General features: G+C 52.6%; 1 protein-coding gene across 2 annotated transcripts in view; it reads right to left on the bottom strand.

Moving 5' to 3' along the window:
• The window catches only part of ZBTB16 (zinc finger and BTB domain containing 16), a 199740-nt gene that overhangs the window by 86008 nt on the left and 89560 nt on the right, over window positions 1-24172 (bottom strand). For both annotated transcript variants that reach the window (XM_061144951.1, XM_061144960.1), the window contains exon 3: window positions 17597-17694. In XM_061144951.1, coding sequence (XP_061000934.1) covers window positions 17597-17694 — 98 coding nt within the window. The remainder of the gene's footprint in view (window positions 1-17596; window positions 17695-24172) is intronic.

Raw genomic sequence — 24172 nt, 5'->3', positions numbered from 1 at the left:
ACGACTGAGCAACTAACACCATTTTTCTAGATTCCATATATATATATATATACATACATATATATATAAAAGATAATAAACAATATTTGCTTTTCTCTTTCTGACTTCCTTCACTCTGTATGACAGACGCTAGGTCCATCCGCATCACTGCAAATGACCCAGTTTCATTCCTTTCTCTGGCTGTCACTCTGTTCTTGATGTCAGCTGGGAAAGAGGCCCACCGCCCAGCTAGCCCATCACAACACCCACCACCCCATCTCAGCCCGGGGGCCTTGGGGACTGCCACCCTACCTCCCCTTCTTCAGGCCCCTCAGTGGCACCTCCAGGCTGCCAGTCTCTCCAGGCCTGCTGTGGCTTTCAGAAAACAGAGCATTTCTATTTTTAGCGCTTCTCAGCCTAATAATACTCCCCAACACCCATTCAGCTTAATCACTTTATTGAGGACAAGAAGCAGGCTCTCTAGCCCGAGTGCTTCTGATGTTAGGAAGTAGTAAAATGTTCAAACTGGTTAAAAATGACACTCATTGGCTTGCCTTTGGTGTTTCTGAAGCCTTAATTGTGGCTCAGGCTGTGGATCTAAAGAAGCTTGCAGGTTTCAGAGTCTTTCTTCCTTACCCCCTGCACCATAATTGAAGTGTTACATTACAACCACCGCATTGACATTTCCAGGCTCAAAATTCAGGAGCCTTAAGACTCCACACTTTTCCAAACGGAAATATTGCTTGTCATACTTAATTCCCATTCTTAGTGTGAACCATCACCCCTCTATACCAGCCAAGAAAAAAAAAAAAAAGAAAAACCTCTCCTTTTCTGGCTGATCTCACGCAAAAGGCCTAAGCAGGGTAACTGTGTCTCATGCTAACTCTTATAAAAATGCATCTGATAACTAAAGTGACAGAGAGCTGCTGCTTGAAAACTGGAGGGTTTGTCGAGTTTGTCCGGTGTCATAAGAGGACCTGAGAATTTGGTGAGTGCAGAAGATAGGCTGTGGGCAACTCTTCTGCAGGCACCGTTGAGACCGTCACTTCCAAAATTTCAGGGGGTAGTTTTTGCAAGCTTGCAGTCTGTGCCACGTGAGCTAGAGGCTGGGAAAAGCAGGCAGCCCGGAAAGGAAATGGAAGTGATTTTTGCCTCTAGGGTTAAGACCAGGGGCATGGGAGGCCGGCAGACCTGCATTTATAACCCCACACTGCCTCTTCCTCGCTGACTGATCCTGGGCAAGCAAACTCAGTTTCCTCATCCATAAAGTGGACTTAATAACAGAGGCTGTCCCAGGGATCTTGTGGGGATCACAGGAGATGACGAATAAAGCGTCTGGCATAGTAACGAGCACCTGTCGGGTCTCAGTAAATGTCAGTCACCATTATAACTGTTGCTCTTGGCCTTCCCCCTTCTGCTGTGGACACCCTCAAAGTCCAAGTGTTTGGTCTTTGTCTCTTCAGCCTTCAGCCTTCACCTTCAGCCTTCAGCCTTGCACAACCACAAAAAAGAAATGTGGCACTAAAACAGCTAACCATAGGCAGCCGAGTGGCCTTAGAGTCCTCAGACAAGAGGGAGGGAGTCCCTATGGTTCACAGTGGCTGACGGAGGCTGTCCCAAAGCTGAAGCTTGGAGGGACGACTTCTCAGGCCCCTCCCAGCTAAACAGACCACAGCCGGGTCCCAGGCCTGCAGGCTCACCTGGACAAGGCTATTCCACATTCCTGGCCCACTCCCTCCTTTCTTTCTCTCCCTCCTAGGCGAGGGACTCGAGGCACCTCCATAAACTTTCCTGCTCTTCGGGAAGGCAGAGGCGGAATGCCTCATTAACTTTCCTAGCTAATTTTACAATTTAACCAAACAACACATTCCTGCCTCGATGCAGCCAGCCTCTGACTGGGACAAATTTATAACTGTGAGATGGAGGAAGAAGACAGCCCAGGCCAGAGACTGAAGGCAGTGTCCTGAAAACTGAAGTGGGAGATGGAAAAGAGAAGAAAATGGATGGGCCACATACTTAAAAAAAAAAAAGAAAGAAAGAAAGAAATAGCTCTACGTTTGCTTGCAGAGCAGAATTCTAGGCTGTGCCAGGCTGAGAAGAAAGCCACCTGCGTCATGCAGCATCAGAAAGATGGAGCGCTCCGTAACAATGACCCTCCCTGTCCCCCTGGAGGGTGGGGGCTATATCTGGAAGCAGAGCTACACGCTGTCCTCTGAGGGGCATGACTCAATGCAGGTGGGCGGCAGGCCAGAGGCCGGGCAGGGCCACCCAGAGGATAAGGTCGGCTTGGCAAGGCCCCAGGCCCCCTGCCAAAGGGTGCTGACAAGTTCTCCCCAAGCCACTTAGCCCAGACCTGCAGGTGGCAGGTTCAGGCCCCGACCTCCTGATCACAACTCTGGCTGGGGAGGCGGCACCAGGGAGCGTATAGCTTATCTAAGAAAGTTTCACCATAAAGAATTCTCTGGGACAGAAAAGACCATATTTATGCAGGCCCACACCTCGCCCACCCAAGACAAACAGAGCCCAGTTGAGACAGAGGGCACGATGCCAGCCTCGTTACCTGCGGTCAGGCATGTTCTCAGTGCACACATCAGCAAACAAGATGCTGGCCTGTGAGGCTCCCGGACCCTGGCCAGCCGTCCCCAGGCTCCCAATGCCTGCCCTCATTCCTCTCCAGCCTGTATCCCAGAGCGTCTGACTCTGGACCCCAAATCTAAATCCATGTTCACCCGGCCATCAGGGGCCACATGTGCAGGGTGGCTGCTAACAGGCCCTCACAAAGGGACCACGTGATCAGGGCAGGGATGTTCACGCAGAAATCCCCAGTGAGCAGCAGCCTCTCAAAAGAGCTGGTCTCTGGGCCTCTATCTCTCCTGGGCTCATCTTAATGAAGAAAGAAAATGAGGAGGATTCCAGCAAATCAAAAGTTTCAGGGAGTTCTCTCCTTACCTGGAGTTACCTTGTTACTGACGACGACCATGGCCTTTGCATAATTACTCCAGCAAAATGCTCATTGCAACCGCCAATGAGCTCCTGGCGCTCAATTAGCTTGTAATAGTCAGTGAGAGCCACCGAGCTCTAATCCGACTACCCCAGAAGACTTCTTATCCCAACTACCTAATGAAAAGTTTAGAACTTAGTGTTTTGTTTTTTTTTCTCCTTTCCCTGGCAAGCAAAAGAATTCCAATCAAGAATTCCAATCAAAATAGGATGGTTAGTAGGGAGGAGGAAGGATCATGTTAAAGGCCAGGGAGAAGTCTAGAAGAGATGTCTCTATCAGGATGAATGAGGAGAGGGCCCCAGGGAAGAAGCGCCGACCTTCGCCTCCAAGAGACACACAGACAGGGGTCTGGGAAGGAGGCTGGGACCTGCGGTCCTCAGCCTAAGGAATTCCTTTCCCTTCCCCCGCACCCTCCAGTGCTCCGAGTCTGTCCACCTCCGAGGTGTAGCCCTCTAAGGTATGTGTTCTCAGCCTGGGCTTCACGGAGCCTGGACACTCAGGACGTATTCTGGAGGTCATCTAGTCTTACATGAGAAACACAGAACACTCCGGATCTGTGTCCAATCTGACAGCCCACATTCACACGTGTGCTTATTCCGTGGACACCTTGCAATGGAGGGACCGTGTGAAGTGCCAGCTTTTCGTTTTTAATGCAGTCGTTCTCAACCTGCACCCCAAGGTGGGTCATAAAATCCTTAGGACTCTTGAGGATTCTCCAGTATGAGAAGCTGGGCTTTAAGTCTCTTCAAGACTGCGATGAAGAGAAGGAGGAGATGAGACAGGGGAAGGAGGATTTGATGTGAGGAAGAGGAGGAGGAAGACACCCGCCCGGTTGGCTGTTGCTCACGGAAGCTTGTGCTTTCTCTTGTCCAGAGACACAGATCCACTGCCCACCTCGTGGCTCCATGTGGACACTCCAGCAGGAGACAGTCCATCAAAATCCCAGGAACCTCCTTCCTCATCACCCTGGGCCTTGGGACTTCTCCCATTTATAAACTGCCACACTCACTCTTTCCCGCTTGTGGAGATGGGGGCACACCCAGCCTCACTGGGGTCTCACATTACCCTTTCCGCCAGACCAACAGCCCCTGGCAGGTGAGGACCCTGACTGCAGCCCCTCTGTCTGTCCTGCCAGGCGCTGCATCGATGGGCCCTCCCTGGCCATCGGCTAACTGATGAACTCATTCACGGACAATTTCCACCCACCCCACCCACCCCCCTGCAAAGAGAGCCACATTGAGTGACCCAGAATAGTCACTGAGGCTTCTCTGCTGCCCCAAGCTTCACCATCTGGTTCCCATTCGGTTGATGCTTTGGTCCCCAGAGAAGGCTCCAGCATGCCCAGCGTGTGCCTGGGGAAGATGAGGTTGCGGAGAACAGACAGAAGGAGCCTCACGCCAAGTGGTCCAGCTCCACTGGACAGAATTCAAAAGACTGGGGAGGCAGGGACCTTCCTGCAGCGAGTCTCACTCCCAAGATGGAAAGTCTGAGGAGCCCCGAGTCATCACAGCTCCCATGTGCGGGGATGGCCAGCTGCCCCCTTCACTCTTGATTCAGCATCACAGAACAGAGGGCTTCCGCTCAGCAGCAGAGCACCCCACTGGGTCTCCTTGCAAGAGAGACCACCGGCAACAGCTCTCTGGTCCAGCCACTCCTCTCTGTGTGGGACGGCGGTGGGAAGAAGGAATGGGCAAAAGACACCCCTAAGCTCTCACCCAGGTGGGAGGACCACATCCTCGCCCAAAGACCCCTCCAGCAAGGCTCCCAGAACCACCCTGTCCACTGCACTGCAAGGCGATGGCCATGGGCCACCGCGGCATCCACAAGTGAACACATGAGACTCGGGAAGAGCAGGAAGAGGCTCGTGAGCCACATCCCCCTCCTGGCGGCCCAGGGGCAAGGCCCCAAGCAAGGGCTGGTGACCCCCTCCAACCCCCAGGACCCCCGGGGACAGGGCCTTACTGGCTCTTCCTGTCTCGGCCCCCCAGTCACTGAGACCCTGGTTATCTTTACAAACACGAAAGCAAGCCCTTGGGCCGGCACCACAGTGAGGTCTGGGGGCGTGGAGGGCAGAGAGTTTCTAGTTTCGCCACTCCTGGCTGTGTGACCTTCCACGAGTCACTCTGGCTCTTTAAGGACACTCTAGTGTCCTCACCTGTAAAGTAGCATCAGAATAACTACCCTCCAAGGTCAGCGTTAGATAAGTGAGTTCGGACATGCAGAACGCCAAGCACCAGGTCTGGAACACAGGAGGCCTCCAATACATGTACTGGAGGGATTTCTCTCTCCTCCCCTCCGCCCAGCGGTGCATCCGGAGCCATTCATTTATTCAACAGGATTTCCTGAGGGTCTGCTGGGTGTCGGGCTGTGGGGATGCCATGGAGCACGTCCCTGATAAGGTCCTGCCTCCGCTCTGTCTCCCCGTCCAGATGGCTGACCCCCAGGGCTGGCAGGATGCAGGGCAGCACTTTGGGGGTGTGCCCCGCCTCGCCACATGCACACGTCCACCCACCCACTAGTTCATTCAAAAAGCAACTGAGGTATACCCACATTGCAGGTCACTCTGCTAGGTAGTATGGGAGACATGGAAATAAATCATGTGTTCTGAAGAAGCTCAAGAGTCTGGTAGGTGAAAAAGGATAAGCAAATAAATAGCAATGAGACAAGGTGACAGGTGCTGTAAGAGGGGACAGATAAATGGCCATGAGCAATTAGATGGGTGGGGGGTGCCTCTGGTCCTGCCCAGACCGACACAGCCCATGGCTAAGCCGGCTGACTTTAAAAAGAGAAGAGGAAAAAGATCACTGGCCCACTGGCACTGTTCCCCGCACGGGAAGCAGGCAGGATCTATTTAAAAACGGCTAGAGGCAGGTTAGCGCCTTTTCTGGCAATTCCCAAAACTCCTGCTTCCTCGAGCCTACTGGATAGCGGGACGGAACCAATCCTGTCAAAATCTTACAGATCTTAAAAAAAAAAAATCATTTAGCTGTCGCAGCCGGGATGATAAAAGAGCCCTGCCATTCAAAGGGAGGGTCAGCGTGGGGAGGAAGGTGGGTCCGGGTGGAGGGGGGGGGATGGCCAGGGAGAAAAAAGTGGGGGATTGAGAAAAAGTGGGAACGCCCCCCAAATATGGATCAGGGCAACCGGCAAAGGAAATGTATGCACTGTAGTGGCTTTTACTACCTAATTAATTCGGTAATTTCAAAAACAATTTTATTTATGTTCCATTTACCACATCAAAAGTTAAAAAAACGTACTGATGCTAAAATAATACCTCAAGGCGTCTATTTTTAATCAGTTAAAAAAAAATAGGGAGGGTGAAAAAAAAAAAAAAGCAGTCCTGGGTTTCTATACAATCTCTCCTGGGCAGACCACCAACCCTCAGAGAGAGAGAGGGAGCGAACATAGCCAAGCCCTCTCTGAGAGCCTTCCTGGCTGCCGAACACCGAGCTTGTCAAAAAAAACAAATCCATAATGGCCCGAGGCTCCTCTCCAATCTATTTTCTGCTCAGCTGGTTTTAAATGAAGTTATTATGAGTCATTAAAACACCCGCAAGCCAGTGGAAGTCAGCCAATTACAATTTTAAATTTAGCCTGTTCTCTGCCCCATTCTCCTGTTTTCTTCCTTTGCCCACAGAATACTGCTGCTGGTATTTCTTCCCTCCCTTCCTCTGCCCACAGTGGAAGAGACAGCTATGAAATGCAAGAGCACTGCATGGAACGCAGAACCATTCACAGGAAACCCAAGTTATTAAACTAAAGCATGTGAAAACTTCTGCCCCCTCCATAGTCAACCCCTCAGCCCACTGGATGCCTCAGAAACGCAAGACTCTATCCTAGAGATCACGGGGCTATTTTTTAAATGAAAAGCTTCTTGAGAACCTACCGCACAGCACAAGGAACTCTATGTGGTGCTCTGCGGTGACCTTAATGGGAAGGAAATCCAAAAAAAGAGTGGACATATGTATGGAGGGGCCCCAACCTCTGGGATCTAAGGCCTGGTGATCTGAGGTGGAGCTGATGTAATAAAAATAGAAAGAAAGTTCACAATAAAAGTAACACACTTGAATCATCCTGAAACCATCCCCCTCACCTCCAATGGTGGAAAAACTGTCTTCCACAAAATGGGTCCCTGAAGCCAAAAAGGTTGAAGACTGCTGGATATGTATGGCTGGTTCACTCTGCCGTACGGCAGAAAACAATGCAACACTGTAATGCAACTATAGTCCAATACGATTTTTTTAAATGAAAAGGTTCTTGAGGGGGATCCTGTTGAGAAACACTTCCATTCATCACACCAAATCAACATGTCCATGGTAGAATCCAAGAGACGGAAACATACCACCCATATCTAAGAATTAATAACAAACAACGAAGTTGAAATTCAAAGGTAATGCAGGCTTTGCAATCAGGCATGAATGTCGAGGGAAGTCACTAGATATGATGAGCTCATTTAGTTTTTAAATCTGCAAGGTAATGGTCTGTGCAGAGCCATTACAGCAAAGCAACAATTTTGAGTATTTCATGTAAACGCTTCTTCCTAATCTCTTTTTCTTACGTGTGCACACACACACATGCACACGCGCACACACAGAGCTGCCCTCATTACTGGGAACATAACTGTAGCTTTTCCACATCTTCCAAGAAGTAAGGAGTGTCCTTCCCAAAAGATGGTCCAATCCCACTTCTGCCCTGATCCTAATTAAGGATGAGTCTGGAAACACAGCAGAATAGACTCCGAGACCTCTAGGTACACTTCTCATCACCTCCAGGGTCACTCACCTTCCTGGTTCCTCTCCAAGACACACACACACACACACACACACACACACACACACCAGGGCCACTCACCTTCCTGGTTCCTCTCCAAGACACACACACACACACACACACACACACACACACACACACACACACCAGGGCCACTCACCTTCCTGGTTCCTCTCCAAGACACACACACACACACACACACACACACACACACACACACCATGGAAGGACCAGTGCTTTGCTCCAGTCAGACATGGCCCAGGCAGATGCAGCACCTCAGAAGGGTGGCTTCCACGTTCCCTCATTGAGAGTCACTGAAGCCCAGGGTGCGGGCAGGATATTACCATGTACACTGATCTACCTGGCAGCTCTGGATGAGACGGGACTTGGGGTCAGTCTGCAGCTCCCACCCAGGCTCATTGAGAAGAGGGCACTCAAATACAGAGGTGTCCACCAAGTCCACTGGGACCAATGGCAGCTTACCAAAGGCAGGAGAATCTGTCCTGCCCCTTTCAGAATGCAAACCCGAGGCCTGCAGACACGGCTGCACCCACGTTCTGAGGGTCCCCAGCATGCATGCTAAGTCACTTCAGTCGTGGCCGACTCTCTGCAACCCCATGGACTGTAGCCCACCAGGCTCCTCTGTCCATGGGGATTCTCCAGGCAAGAACACTGGAGTGGGTTGCCATTTCCTTCTCCAGGTGATCTTTCCCAAACCAGGGATCGAACCTGCATCTCTTGTGTCTCCTGCCCTAGCAGGCAGGTTCTTTACCACTAGCGCCACCTGGGAAGCCCAGGGTCCTCAGAGCACAGCAGATGTCACCATCCTATCCTTAAACTTGAATCTCCCCACTCAGTCACTCCAACTCTGGGGGCCCCAACTGGTAGCTCCTCATGGTATGGAGGGAGGCCCCTTCTTTCTTAAGTTCAACAAGCAGAAGTTCCAACAACACCCCCAACTCCTTCCACTGCATGGGCCCATTCCTCAGGAGGGGCTCTAACATTTGCTATTCATCATCTTTTTCTGAGAGAGGGTAGCCCAAATTGTAGAAGCTTCACCAAACCCAGATCTGCACCCAGAAGTACAAACTCTTCAGTAACAGGGTATTATTCAACAAGTCCTCATCAAAAGCCTTCTGTGTGCTGGGTATTCTGCCAGGCCCCAGGGACATGAGGGTGAGCACACTCCCAGGTGCCCAGTGGGCTCTGCACTCAGAGGCATGGTACAGAACTCTGGGAGCATGCTGCCAGCAAGATGCACTTTTTTAGCAGCCAAGTCCAACAAGGATCTTACCAGACCTAACTCTGCTCATCCACTCGCCCACACTCAGTTCAATATAAGGAAACATCCAGGGACCTAGGAAAAGCAGGAACCAAGCCAGAGAAGCCCCACTCTGGTCCCCGAGAGGTATGGGGCAGGAAGACACAAGGCTAAGGTGCCGGGAGCACTCTGGAGTCCTCCCCAGGCCTTCCGGGCCAGAGTAACAAGTTATTCCGCACCCCAACCACCCTCAACTTCCCAGTGAAAAACCTTCAAACTTCGTGAGACAGCAAAGGCCACCCCTGCATGGCAGGAGACGAAGTCTAATGAAGACATAAGAAAGAAGCCAGCAGATGCAAGGAGCACTGAGAAAAGGCTGAGCCCAACACAGATGCAAAGACAGAGACAAAGAGGTGAAATGAGATGAAAGGAGATAGGGGAAATGGAAGCGAGGAGAAGGGCAGAGCTGAAAGAAGAACACCCGCTACCAGAGAGAGTTCAGAAGACCACATGGAGAAGGACAGCTGGCAGAGAGAACCATCACGCCTTGGCCTGGTGGCAGCTGGTCTCTTGGGTACAGCCCTGGACACTGGGACCCCAGACAGCCTGGGAAGAGAGCAAGGTGCAAGGGCTGAGGGTGAAGAGGGCGGCGGAGGACCACCCGCCATCCTGGCAGGGTGCACACCTGGGGAGGCGAAAAGAACCCCAGAAGTGAGAATATGGCACCGCCTTTGGGCGGATTCCACACCAACATCCTCCCCTGCAACCCCATCAGCCAGCCAGCCCCAGACAAAAACAGGGGCCAGCAAGGCAGCCCAGAAGGTGGCAGGGTGGCGGAAGCAAGGGCGGGGGAAGGACAGAACAGGAGGACAGACAGACAGACAGACAGACGAGATGTCCCGGCATTCATCTCTCAAGGGCCATCATTTCCTGATACGCACGTCATTATCTCACTCAACAGAATCAGATGTCACAAAAGGGAGTGTGTGTTGGGGGCGGGGGAGGGGGGTAGGAACCACCGTATTTTGGGAGAGAAAAATCAGAGAGACACACACCCGCAGTGAAACAGAGAGAGAAAGAAGGTTATTACATAATTTCCACTTTCTTCCCTCCACCCTTAAAGTAATGTTCTATCTGACAGGCTCCTCTCCGAGGGGGGAAAAATGACAAATCCAATCCAAAATTCAACAGCCTGTGTTCTGTTCGGAGAGCACACAGTGTACTGTACAGCCCATAAAACTCCAAACAGCCTCCAGACACTGCCGCAATCGTCCTCCATCAAAACACTTTGTCTTGCATACAAAAATAAGATACAGCGCTGAACAGAATACAAAATCAACCCATTACAGTACACGGAGACTGCTACTTAGCAACGAGGGGGCTCTAAAGCCTCGATGCTCTACAGGAAGCAAAATCTGTCGAGCCTGTTGGGCAAATGATAAACATTAGCAGTATTAAAAAACACAAAAGCCATGTAAATGGATAGACATAATGTGGAAACGAATTTATAGAATAAATTGGGACTGGGGGACTCGAGCATAGGGGGAGAGGCTGGGCTCCAGAGGGGTAGATGCATGCGCTTCCCAAACCCCTGCTAAGGCACCATATGGAGGGAGAGATGTGTGTGTTTGGGGGGGGGGGTGCTATGTGAACCCCTTTTTTCACACAGGGGCTGCAGGTGAAGGGGTGGGGGGGAAGTGGTGAAAACAGTGTTTAATACGATGACCTGCCATGAACTTTCTGAACTTTCTCTGTTCAGCTGGCCCGATGTGACATCTGGGGGACCCAGGCACACACCTCCAGCAGCACTACAGTGGGGAGATGGGGGGCTTTATCTACCCTGGGGCCCCCATTGCACCCAATGCCACTGCAGGACCTGCCACTTGCTGTAAACAACATCCCTGGCCAGAAGAAAAAGAAAAAAAGACAGAAAACAAAACCAAAAACACCCCATCTGGGCTGGAAAAATCAGTATATTTCATCAGGTAAAGGGGAAAAATACCCTGGCTGTGAATCAGCAGTGGGGTTTCGGATCCCAGCCAAAACAGGAGCTAAAAGGCAAAACCATATTCTTCTGGTCTCCATTTAGGCTCCTGAGGCAGAAAGGGAGAAGGGGCGGGGGTGGGGGGCAGCAAGGAGTGGGGAGGAGGAGGGGGGAAGAAATGTATTTTTCATCAGCCAGTGTATAATTTATAAACAGCATTAAACAGTTTTTGTTTTCTTTTTCCTCTCTCCCGTGTATGGGCTTGGACGGCAGTCAAGCCTGCATTAATTTCTGCTTTGGGTACAGTGTGTTCTTGGAGGCACATCTGCAAGTGATCATAAACTCTCTGGAATGCTGGCAGAACATCCAGACCTGCCGGCAGGCCAGTGACGACACCACTCTGGGAAAAAGTTCGGGAAGCAGGCCAGATTCAGAGCAGGGAGGGAGAGAGAGGAGCGTGCTGGAGACAGAGCCGGGGAAAGTGGCTTCTCCTTGTCCCTGCGCCCCCTCGACCAAAGGGACGGCGAAGGTGGTCTCCGAGCCACTCACACCCCAGTTTAACCCTCAATCGGGCCCACCTCTGCAGATCCTGGACCTGGGAAGTCTCTTCTTGGTTATCTCCTGCTTTTACCCCGATGGCAGAAAGCCAAGAGCAGAAGGGAGCAAGCGAGCAGAGAGTGAGCAAATGGACCCTGGGTTCAGAGCCGCCTAGACAACCCCATTCTCGTGCTCCTAGCAGATGGGTAATCTGGGAGGAAAGAAGAGAAAGACAGGAGAGAGAATGCAAGGTCAGGAGAAGCTGCAGGTCCCGAGCAGCCATCTTTGCATCCTAAGATGCCTCTCCATCATCAGTGTGGGACCTGTTCATAAGCTCCACCTCAGAGTCCCAGCTCCTTTGCCCCCTCCCCACATTCTCTGTCTTTGCAAAGAAGGGCCCAGAACACCTAAACGTTAGTGGTTCCCAAAAGAAAAAAAAAAAATAGAGGCCAAGTACACAATCCACAGATCTTTGACATCTGGTAAAATTTTGTGACTTCCATCCGATCAGGACAGGGGAAAGCAAGAGAGGAAACAATCGCGTTTCTGAACCCAACTCCACCTGCCCTTTTCCTGCCAGCTGGTGACCCGACCCCAGATGATACGCCCGGCCACACCACGCTGCTGCTGCAATCAGAAAATCTGCTGGCCAAAGACCATCCTCTTTCCTGGTGCTTCTAACTATGGGGAAGAATCTGCTGTCAGGGTGGTCCTCAAGGGCCATGGCTCACAGAGCCCAGAGAAGGGCGAGGAGGAGGGAACATGCAGATGGGACCCCCAAAGAAAGGCTGCGGGTCCCCCACTAGTGCAAGAGGCACAGGCCACACCACACTGCAGCCATGCCTCAGGACCATCTGTCAGTCGCACCATTTCCCCTAAGAGTCTTATGAACCCTATGCTCCAGTCTAGAGTACATCAAAAAGACCAACAGTCCTTTCTGTTCCAGAGGAATAAAAGCGTCCCTGCCTTATCCAATCTTCCAATGGTTTCTGAGTGCCCTAGGTAAAGTGCAACTCACTTTGCAACTCGAGGCCCCTGCAACCTTGCCCCTCCGCCGCCCCACGCCCAGCCTGTACGCCCCAGCTACACTGTGCATCATCCCAGGAGGCATGGGCTGCCGCCATCAGGTCCTCTCAGAAATCCATTCTACCACCTTCTCCAGGAGCCCCCTTCCTCTTCTGAATTCCTCCTAGAACTCTTTCTCAGCACTCTGCACATATCACCTTCTTTTGCCATAACTTCACAGTATCAGACATCCTTCCTACTAGACATAAGCACCCAGAGGGCAGGGGTGCTGCCTGTTCTCCAGGGTTAAGTACACAGAGCCTGAAGCATCTGCTGGCTCCAAAAATGAACAACACTCCCAGAATAGAAGCAGGCCACAGAAATATGCAAGCCTCTAAATAGTATGCAGCCAAGGCAAAAATAGGGGCAAGCAGCGCTGGGTGTGCTCAGTTATAATCCACCAGGACACTAGGCCAAGCTGTGGGAAACACTACCTAATGGGAAACCTTACCCCAGCACATCGCAGGATCAAGTCCAGTCATCGCCCAAGTCTGTGGTTTCTGCACGGACATCCCAGAGCTAGGATGTTCTCTTAGGAGAGAACAGGAGTGGCACAGAGACAGCGGGTCACAGATGCTCCCACAAGGGAAGGGGCAGCAAAGGATTGGGTGGGAGACTTCAGACAGATCTGGGCGCACACAGGGGCTGGGACCCTTCCCCTGTTCCCCCACCTGAGATTCATGTTCCACAAGGAGTAGCTTTGCAAAGCACTCCAGTGGTCACTCTTCTCACCCCAAGTCTCTTTCTCAATGCTCAAACCCTCCTGATCTCCAAACCATGTCTGAGAATGCCAGGTCTTGCCAGATCAATCTCATTACTGAATGAGTTAGGTTATTGTTTCTTAATTTAAACTTATTGTTATCATCAGGTATAACTCACAAACACTTGGTTAGTTAACGCATTCAAATCGAAATCAAAACTTCAATTAAACTGAACATTCACTACCACCATTTAGGATCTTAAAAAAGAAAAAATAGAGAGACAGAGAGAGAGAGAGAAAGAATTGTCTCTAAGAAGGGCCTCCTACAGGGCAAACTTCTAATTAAACAAATTGTCAATTTCAACACAATGCAAACTGATTTAGGAGTATAAATTTGGTATTCCAGTCACTGAAAATAAGGCCTCACAGTGTCGATCTCACACAGGCTGATTTCCTCGGGTAGGGAAATGCAGAGGAGAGGAGGGAGATAATTCGAGAAAGAGGAACGCTGGGGAGGAAGGGTGAGCCAGAGCGCTTTATCTTTTCAGAAATAATATCTCCGCAGAATTCAATGAGGCCTGTTCTCAAGCACTGGAGAAACTCCTTCTTGCCTCCTCCTTCACCCCACCCCTACCAGATGAGAAAAAAAAAAAAATTAATGGCGTATGATGACAAACTTGGCTCGGCACTCACTGTACACACTGTACCCACAAGGCTGGCGCCCAGCCAGGCCTGGCCCAGCGCCAGGACTACAATAACAAACACGGGCCACGCTCGCCAAGAGGGGGTGGGGCGGCGCACGCAGGGCCTGCGAGGAAGTGAGCCTGCGCCGCTCCCAGGACGAGAGGCAGTGGGGATGAGCCTTTGCGGGCGAAGATGGCCTTCGGGGGACGTCAGGAGCTCCCTGACCTCGACCCAGAGCCCAGACCCCCTTCTCCCACGCCTGCCCCCTTTTGCAAACATGGTCCCCAGGGCAGCTCCAGTTCGGTGCCACTCCGCCCTGCTGCTGCAGCCCCTGTTGAGCTCCTCCAAGGCGGGGGTAGCCCCCCAGATGCTCAGGGGCCATCCTGGCTGTCTGCTCCCTGCACGGAGCCTTCAAAACAGAGCGGCAAGAAAACCTCACGTCATCTAATTAAACGTCTCCTCGAAGACCGCACATAGTTCTGTTATCGTGCAACTGGGGGGAGGAATTGGAATGAGGGAAGTACAACTTCTGCTACTGGAATCTGGGAGAAGCCCTGGCACCCTGGCCCAGCCCTCCCACCCCACCTCCCGGACACGGCCAGGTCTCTCTAGAGGGCTCAGGGCCTTCAGTGTTTAAAGGGGGGGGACGAACAATTCGAGATCTAGCCTCACAACACCCCTGTCGTTGTTTTCTTCTCAAGCCATCCTGACACAAGGGTGAGAGGTATGTGGGGCCAGAGAAAGAAAAAACAGAAGAGAAAAATCAGAGTCAAAGCAAGCTCTGAGCTATCTGCAAGGGCGGACTAAGGCCCTGCTGTGACCTCCCCCATCACCAAATCCTCTTTTACAAGGGCAGTGGCAAGTGAATTTCAGAGGGACAAATCATTTGCACAGACTCCAGGGACAGAGAGGAAAACCTAGGAAAATAGGCCCCAGGGTATGTCCAAGACTGTGGGACCTTGAAAAAGCACTCGGTCATGGGGTGGTGCATTACTCATCTTGTCAGACCTGGGGCCCCTGGACCCACCTGAATGTGAATAAGCAGCTCCTCCTCCTTCTGCCACTCCACCCACCCTACCCACACTCCTGAAGAACTGGGTTCACAACAGAGACCTCAGCTAACTCACACGAAGCCAGTGCCCTGCAGTGAATCCTAGAGACACAGTCTAAAGTCCTTCTATTGCAGGAGAGACCCAGTGAGAGATTGGAGCTTTCTTAAGTCGCCTGGCTTCCCAGGTTGTAGTAATCCATTCAACCAGCATCTACAGACTCCAGCACTGCACCAGGTAACGTGCTGCACATCATGGGGACAGACCCTGGCCCCAAGGAGCTTATTCCAGTCTATTAGGGGAAAACTGAGGGAAAGGGAAGTTACATTTCCTAAGAACCTATCATGTGCCGGGCAGAGTGCTAAGTATCTAACGGAGCCTTGCGTTCAGAGGTTCAGATGGCTTACATTTCTTGCCCAAAGTCACATGGTTAGGAAGAAGATGCCCAAATTCCTAACCCTGACTCCCAAGTAGGAGGAGATAAGGCAAGTCCATTAATAACAATAACACAGAGAAGAAAGACTGTACCCAGAGACAGCTTCAGATAAAGAAATACGGACTTGAGAAGAAGGCTTGATCGCTTCTGGCCGGAGGTGGGGGACAGTTGAGGATGGGATCATTCTAGAGACCTCGGAAGACCTGGGAAGACTGGGGACGGGTTATTCCACGCACAGGGATGGGGTAAACAGAGCCACAGAGCTCGGCGAGCAAGCTGTGCTGGTCGACACACCAGCGCCAGGTACACCGACCAGCACATGAGTGTGGCTGGCATACTAGACTCCAGGAAACAGTGAGGACCAAGGGAGCTTACTGGGCTGAGTTACAGAGCATGCAAGGAGGCCTTATCCACAGGCTGCATCACCCACAGGGACGTGCCCGACAGCACGTGCCGTAGAGACCAACACAGGTGCCAAGAAGCAGGGAACAAATGAAACGAAAGACTGGGGGAGGGTGGCCAACCAGTGGGCAGACAGCTCAAGGGACCCCTCACTAAACCCTGAACAACCTGTAAAGAGAAGGGGAGCAAGAAGATAGCAGGTGCAAGTTACAAAAACAAAACCCAGAAAGCATACAGGTACCCAGCTTGATGCCAAGCTCAGGAAGGCCTGGACTCAGGACTCCCGGCCAATGTGGGGCAGGAGGGGGATGAGGATGGTGCCCTGGGGCCAAGTGTGAGGGAGGGGAGGCCCCAGGGGAAGGAGGAGAAGAACACAAAGCCACGGGGACAGGGTGGACACAGACACACCCAGCTGCCTGGCGTGGCCCAGTTCCTGAATCTGGAAGCGGGAAGAATGGGAAGGAGTCGGAGTACTTGATGCAGGGCCATGAAGGCCGGCGAGAGGGACAGCATCCCACACGTGGCAGAGGCACCGGGGCTGGCAGGAAGGCAGCGCGAGCGGAGGCACGTAAAGCCACCAGCAGCATGACCAAGGCGACAGAGACAGTGAGGACAGACCACGGACGTTCAGACTGTCCTCCAGGAGCACGGCGACGGCAACACTCCAGGGCGACAGCTTCAGAACCGAGGCAAAGAGGGGAAGGTGGAAGCAACCCACATCTATTAAACACCAACTGTAGGTTAAGAAGGGTATGATGCCTTCATCAGACATCTGGTACTGAACTGACAGGAGTTAGCAACACCTGGCCCTTTATACAGAAACTGGGGTTCAGAAGACAAACCTGCCCGAGGTCACGGAGATGGGGATCTGGCCAACCCCAAAGTCCAGACTCACTTCACCAACACTGAACTGCCAGCTGCCAGGAGGGCCCCGTGAGGGAGGCAATGTGGAAAAGGACAGCAGATGCTGAGTGCGGACAAGGTGGGAAAGAGTAAGACCAGACGAGAAGAGAGTCGGTCTTCTCCCCTGAAACGTGACTCCAGAGTCGAAAGGCTTCAAATTAGAGGGAAAAGAGCACTGGCCCCAGCAGGGAAGTGTGGCGGCCTCTCCCACTGAACCCAGGCAGCCCCCCTGGCCTCAAGGCAGCAGCCTTGGACCTGCCGTATCCGCCCCTCCACCGAGAACGCCAGGGCACACTGCCTGCCTGCTTCTCCTCCCTTCACGCCTCGTGGGGCAGAGAAGCTCTGCCCAAACACGAGCAAAAAACACCCGCAGCCGCAGAGTCGACCCCACCAGAATTGGATTAAAATTAACTTGCAAAAGACAGCACGCTGTAACTAGCTTTGTGTTCCAACCTTTCTATATCTATTTAATTAAAGGCTCCTGTATAATGTGAACCCAATAGTCAGATTCATTAGACAGCGAGAACCTAATTCCACAATTGTTCTGCTAATGAAACTGCAGTCTACTTGGGAAGCTGGCTCACACAGGGCACTGGGTACCCACGATGCCCCAGGAAGCCCGGGAGGGCAGAGGATGGACCCATCCAGACGGTCACGTGGTCAGGATGGGCTTCCTGCTCCAGGAGCCTGGAGGGAGCATCCACGGGATGGGGCAGATCAAGGCCCACCGGCGATGGGGACATTCGCGCTCTGGGTCGGGGAAAGGCAGACAGGCAGGAGGTGGGCGTCCGTGCTCGGGGGGCCGGTCAGGGCATCCGCGCCTACCTGAATGAGCCAGTAAGTGCATCCTTAGCCGCAGACTGTCCAGGAACCGCTTTCCGCAGAGCTCACACCCGTACGTCTTCATCCCACTGTGCAGTTTCCTACAGGAAAGGAAAAGACAGGTTGCTGCCGCTCTGGTTGCCCAGTAAGCAGGCCCACCCTCACCGGGGAAATTCGCAGCCACCCTCCCGCAGGTGGACAGGAGGAAGGGAGACATAGGGCGCGGGAGCTGGAGGTGGGCCCTGACACATCCGCGATCCCACAGGCGGCCCAGAGTCCCGTTACCCGTGGACGGCTGCCAAGGTGGCATCTATACCTGGTCCTGTCCAAGGCCTAGAAGGATAGGGCGTGCCCTAGCGCTTCACCGCGTGGCACAGAGACCAAGGGGAAAAGTCAGGTTCAATTGTGGAGGGAGGAAGGAGGAAGCCCCAGGACAGCGAGACAGACACAATCTTTCCAGTCGAACAAGCATAGGTGACACACGCAGGCTGAGGTCCCTCTCCTTGGTTCGCTCATAGCACGGCCCACTGGAACTGCCCTGTGAGAGCCCCCGGCTCCCCCAGACCACCAACCCCGGAGGGCCGCCCTGTACCTCCTCTCTCTTCACAGCCCAGCGCCCACCCAGCGATGGGCACAGAGCATTCTTAGTGAACCGAGGCCTTCAGGGACATCAGATGCTCCCCTGAGAGTATCCAGGTGTTCTGAGACCCGCCGTCACTCTCCATCACACAAAACCTCCCCAAAGGCCCAGCTTTTGACGTGCTTTCCCTCTGCTTCCCACCAGAGGTTGAACCCGGATGGGAAGAAAGGCTTGAAGAAACCAGATAACGTCATTCTATAAATGGAAGGTGGGAGCTGGCGGTGCTGGCTTTCCAAAGTACTCTCACGCACGTTATCTCATTTTACCATCACTGTCATGCTGTGAGGTGGGCCAGCCACCCATGATCATCACCCCAGCACCCCAGGAAGACAGGGGCCCTGGTAACCACTGTTCACAGGTCCAGCCTCTGATCCTGGTCCTTGCCCACCAGACCCCACCGCTCAGGCAATGGAGCCAGTGAGAGGCAGGGAGGCAGGTGGCTGGCGGGGCAGGTCTAGAGAGTCGGTTGCAGGCTGGCACAGGGGCCGTCTGGCCCGGAACTCCACCTTTCCTCCCACCCACACTCCTGTTCTCAGGCCTCTCTGGGCCTCCGCCGGATACGGGATCCACCCCCGCCTTGCCTGCCACCTCCCCAGGGGCCTCAGCCCCGAGGAACCAGGCAGGTACTGCAGCCAGAGATAGGAGCCGAGGGCAGTGGGGTGGCAGACGGGCACTCTTAGGCGAACCGCCCATCACAGTTGGGAGGCTGATGTGTTAGGCCCACAGTCAAAGGTTGGAGGGCTGCTGGTACAGGATACTAGATAAACGCAGGTGGGGAGGGGGAGGACTGTACATTCCAGTCAGCGGTGCCCAGATCATGACACTTGGGCCAGCCCCCCACAGCCAGCACCTTCCAAGTCCCTTGAGAACCCAGAGTGGGCCCCGGGGTGAGTATGAGCCCAGGCTGGTGGCTTGAAGACCGTATCTGGGGTCCAGCGTGTGCAGCTCCTGTCGGCGATCACGCCCCGGCCCCTTCGCAGAACTCTTTCTCAATCACAGTTGTGTTTGCTTGCTTTCCCTTTAACCGCGTGCCAAAGCCAACACATGATTTCTCAATCACAAGTACACACACACCCTCATCTGTGACATGGTCGTGCACCCCACCCCCATGCTATCTGATTTGTGGCTGGGGCCGATCCATCCCAATTGAGAAATAGTAACAGTACAGAACATTTCTACCGAACATTCTCAACTCTAAATATATTTCACAATGCTGGGCACAGGGACATGTCTTAATAGCATTCTGGGCAAAGCGGGTTTTAAAATATGCACCCAGGCGTGTGTGTGTGTGTGTATGTGCACCCATGCATGTGCACACGTGGTAGCTGACTGTGCCTGTCACTTGCCCAGGCAGGACAGGGGTTTGCTTTCCCAAGAGCTGTTCTGTGAAGCAGCTAAAGCTTTCTTCACAGGTGGTCCCACAGGGGACTCTGGTACACATGCTCATGGTCTGGTCAGCATGGGTTCCAGTCTTCTTTATCTCCACCTTTGTCTGCGCTAATGCTTCCTTAGCTTCCAGGAGTGCCCACCTCTGGGGTGGCTGTCAGGAAGAGGAGAACACCCTTTCAGGTTGGCTTTCCCAAAGGACACTGGAGTGTCCCAGCCTTGGGTTTCAGCAGCCACCACCAGGAAAGCATGCCCACCCCACCCTTGGGCTTCTGTTTCTTCCCCCGGCAGGTTCTAGATCAAGTCTCTCACCCCCACGAACACTTTCAGGGTTACCCCATCACCTTTTTTGGTGCCAATAGATTTGCCTGGCCACTGATGTCAGTGGCTTTCCTGGCCAACAGGAGCTGCGTGGTGTGTAGGGTGATGCACTCTTGCCCTCTACTACAGGGGGACAGGGGGAGCAGGATGAGGGGAAGGACGGCAGGGGAGCAGCCAGAAGACCTGGGTTCTGGTCCTAACTTGGTCACTAACTTGCCTTACGTACGGCCTTGCCAAGTCCTGCTGTCACAATCTCTCTGCAGTTTTTTTTCACCTGTAAAGTGATGGATGATGTCTAGTGAAAGCCGCTTGGTTGTGTCCACTCTTTGCAACCCCACGGACTGTAGCCCACCAGGCTCCTCTGTCCATGGAATTCTTCAGGCAAGAATACCAGCGCGCGTTGCCATTCCCTTCTCTAGGATATTTTCCCAACCCAGGGATTGAACCGAGGTTTCCCGCATTGCAGGCAGATTCTTTACCATCTGAATGTCATGGAATCAAAATTTTATTATTCAAAAGTCTTACCCATGTCCTTTTACCCAGCCTCCAAGGGATTCCTCCAAGGGGTATTATTACCTCTCTGGTCAGGAAAATCCCCTGGAGGAGGGAATGGCAACCCACTCCAGTACTCCTGCCTGGAGAATCCCATGGACAGAGGAACCTGATGGGCTACAGTCCACAGGGTCACAAAGAGCCGGACATGACTGAGCGAGCGTGCACACACATTATCTCTCTGAGCCATATTCCATTTGTGTGATGTCTCACAACACCTAGGCGGTCGGGCTGGGACAACCCAAGCAAAAACCTGACACCCATTCCCAGAAATCTATTCATTTTAAATCCTTCTAATCCAGATGACCTAAGTTCTCTCCTTTACCCACCTGCAGTCTATCTTTCAGTGGAAGAAACGTCCAGAACTCACGAGCAGCCTTTCTTTGGAACCACTTTGCTGCCATGCACTTTGCAGCCTCCAGAGACACGGGTGTCCTCTCCTGCCCAGGCCTCGGGATAAGGAAACTGCCCTGCTCCTGAGCCACTAACTCCGCGCCCCCACACAGGTGCCGAGGGTGGCATCCAAGCGATCCCAGGCGGAATCCAAGGACCGAGGTCCTGCCTCACTGGCGGAGAGACTAGGACAAAAGCATACAAAGTCCAGAAGAGAGAAGGAGGCACCTCACAGGCCCGGAGCTCAGCGCAGCCCAGAGCTGGTTTGCCCATCTCCTCCGTTACCATTTAGACGCCAAGAGATGGCTACAACGAGGCAGCGACCTCTCCTAATCCAAAGAAAAGGGAAAAGGCAGAGAAGAATCTGAGTGTATTCAAGGGTCACCAAGAGATTCTAAATGATTCTAAATGGCACCGTCTGTGGGAATGATCAACATGGAAACAAAGTCCCAACCAGTTTCTAGAGAAAAAGAACAAACTGTCAGAACTCAGGGTCTGTCTCTCTAGAGCAGTGGTCCCCAACATTTTTGGCACCAGGGACCTGTTTCTTGGAAGAGAATTTTTCCATGGACCACAGGGTGGGGTGGGGGGAATGGTGTGGGGATGATTCAAGTGCATTACAATTATCATGCACTTTATGCCTACTACTGTTACATCAGCTCCACCTCAGATCATCAGGCCTTAGATCCCAGAGGCTGGGGACCCCCGCTCTAGATCACAACCCCTATCACCTCCGTCCCTCACTGTGCCGCTGCAAAGTGTTTGATGAAAATGGAAAGTCTGTCCGCCTCTTTCTTCCTGAACCACACACACCTATATTTTCCCAGCCCAGCCATGCCTTCTCACAAGGTCAAACTGCTCGTGGCCATCTGAGGTCATCAGCCTAAACTGTAACACAGGAAAGGAGGACAGCTCGGGACATCTTTGCACCTTTCTAGCCTGCTGCCTTGGTTTTCACACTCTCTTCTCTGAGAAGCAATAGCACCGAACACAGTTTTGAAAGTAACCCAGTTCGAAACGGCCCAAGCCTCTCCACACTCTAGTCGGCAGAGGGTCCATTTCCCCATAGGCTTCGGGGCCCCACCACCCACTCTCGGGGAGCAGGCTCAGATGCTCCCCAAGCCCCGCTGCTGCCCCAGCACGTCCACACCTGACTCATCGGGTAAACTCACCCTGAAGGCAAGAGATTTTCAATTCGGTCCAAGATGACAAAAAAAATTAACCTCTAACAGGTTTCTAGCTATTTTCTCAAGAGAGCTGAATCATTATGAGAAATCAGAGGTAAGCTAAGACGAACTTTTTAACAAGTAACTGGAGAGAACGACACGCTCCTCACTGATTCTCAACCACACAATTCTCGCCCAGTAAAACCAAGTCAGGAAGCTGCACGCTCATTCAAACCACTTTCGTGCTGTTATGACCCTGAACGTTCATACTCATCTGCTTTAGGCTGTAACTATGTAATGGCAGAAGCCCTGTTTCGCTTTCCTTTTATTCATAGGGCCTAGTTTAGAAGCGACTGCTCAGTGCTGCCAAAGAAATTCCAGACAGCCTCCTCTCATCTGAACACTGTGCCAAGCACAAGAGCTTCATGGGTACCTCCAACCCAGAGCTGGACCTTGATTGTGCCCCTGAAGCCCACGCATGGAAGGCCAATGGTGACATCACAGCTGCACAAAGCCTGAGGTTCAGACCAACCTCACCTCGGGATGAGTCTTCATCTCCCCACTAGAACACAATATAGGAGAGTAAGTGGTAGCAGGGAAAGACTGATACTAGATGCCATCCTCACCCGCCCAGCCTCCAGGGACAGCGGTCCATCCCAGCTGCTCCCTAAGGGGCGCCCTCTGCATCTATGCCCTGCAGGAGAAGTTCAGCCCTCTGTCATCCCACACAGCCAAGGACTAAGGGGAATGCTAGAAGCAGGGCCAGCAGCACTGCTTGCCTGAGAGAGAGGCGTTCAAGGCCCAGCACCGCCAATATTCCATTTCTTCCCAAGCTCCTCTGCCAGAGACAAATGGCAGTGAGAACAGACCAACAAGTGGGGAACTGTCTCCCAATAACCCAAGGGCTGCCCTTCGCTGTCCTCCTGGGGAGGTGAAAGTGCCTGCCCTGTGACTTTGCTGGTCACACCACAGCAGAACTGAAAACTAAGATCTGTCCTGAGGGTTAAGTGAGTGGGGGAACCACCGACTCACCTCTGTCTGAGAAAAGATGCAGTGGGGAAGCCATCCTAGAAGGGCCTTTATAAGATGATGCTTTCTTTGTTCTCACCCTACGCGACGCCATTCCCTGCTCCCACCAACACTCTAGCTTCAGCAGCTCTGAAGGTCCTTCCGACTCACCCCTCTACTTGGTCTGAGCTGCCCCACATGCAGAAGTCAGCCCAGTGCTTGATCTTTCGCTTTCTGATCCCGTGACTATCAAGCTGACCTACACAACGCTTCTAGGGATACTCAGAAGAGATGAGGACAAGACAGAAGGTTCTATGACTCAGCTCCCCACGATGGTTTCAATGATCCCTTTCTCTCAAAAGCCTGCTGCCTCCCGGGAGTCAATACTGCCCAAGGCTCTCTACTGACCATGGGAAGGTGGCTCCATGCAAACCTCCTGCTCCCCTCTTGAGCAGGACCTGCCCATCAGCCCTGACTGGCAGCTGCATCTCCCCACGTAGGCACCCCATGAGCTGGGTCCCTTCGGGAGCTCTGACAAGGCTCTCAGTCTGCAAAGCAGCAAACGGCCCTTAAACCCAGTGGTAAGAGAACCTCCCCGGCCTCCCTCACCTCTCCGAGTGGAAACAGAACTGACAGAGGAAAAGAGTTTATGCGCTTCAGCAACAGGCTTACTCTTCTTCCCCAAACCATTAAATTCACGATGTGCCTTCAATGTCCACTTGCCTTCAACTCAAATGCCAAGAGCAGGGCCAAACAGTCAACACCATTCTGGGCTTAAATTTTAAGAAGAGATGAGTGAAAAGCGACTGGGTTACAAGGGATTTATTCCCAAAAGCAACTTCTAGGGAGACTGCAGGGTGTTTCTGCATGCGGTCCAGCCTCCTGTTCTTTCTCCACATGCCTTTCTGCGGGGAAAGAATACGCTGAACAGAACTGTTCCACTAGCAGCCTCCACCCTAAGCCAGAGCAGGTCATCCACAGGACACCTGGGATGCTCACGGAATGTTCTCTACTTTCTCAGAGTGACAGGGTATCTTCTCAAGGGACATCTCTCTCCTTTTTTGGCCATACCATGCAGCATGCAAGCATGCAAGATCTTAGCTCCCCAGCCAT

Source organism: Dama dama, chromosome 1 (assembly GCF_033118175.1).
Source record: "Dama dama isolate Ldn47 chromosome 1, ASM3311817v1, whole genome shotgun sequence".
NCBI lineage: Eukaryota > Metazoa > Chordata > Mammalia > Artiodactyla > Cervidae > Dama > Dama dama.
The sequence above is the reverse complement of the archived record's forward strand: the minus strand, read 5'-3'. Positions and strand labels throughout refer to the sequence as shown.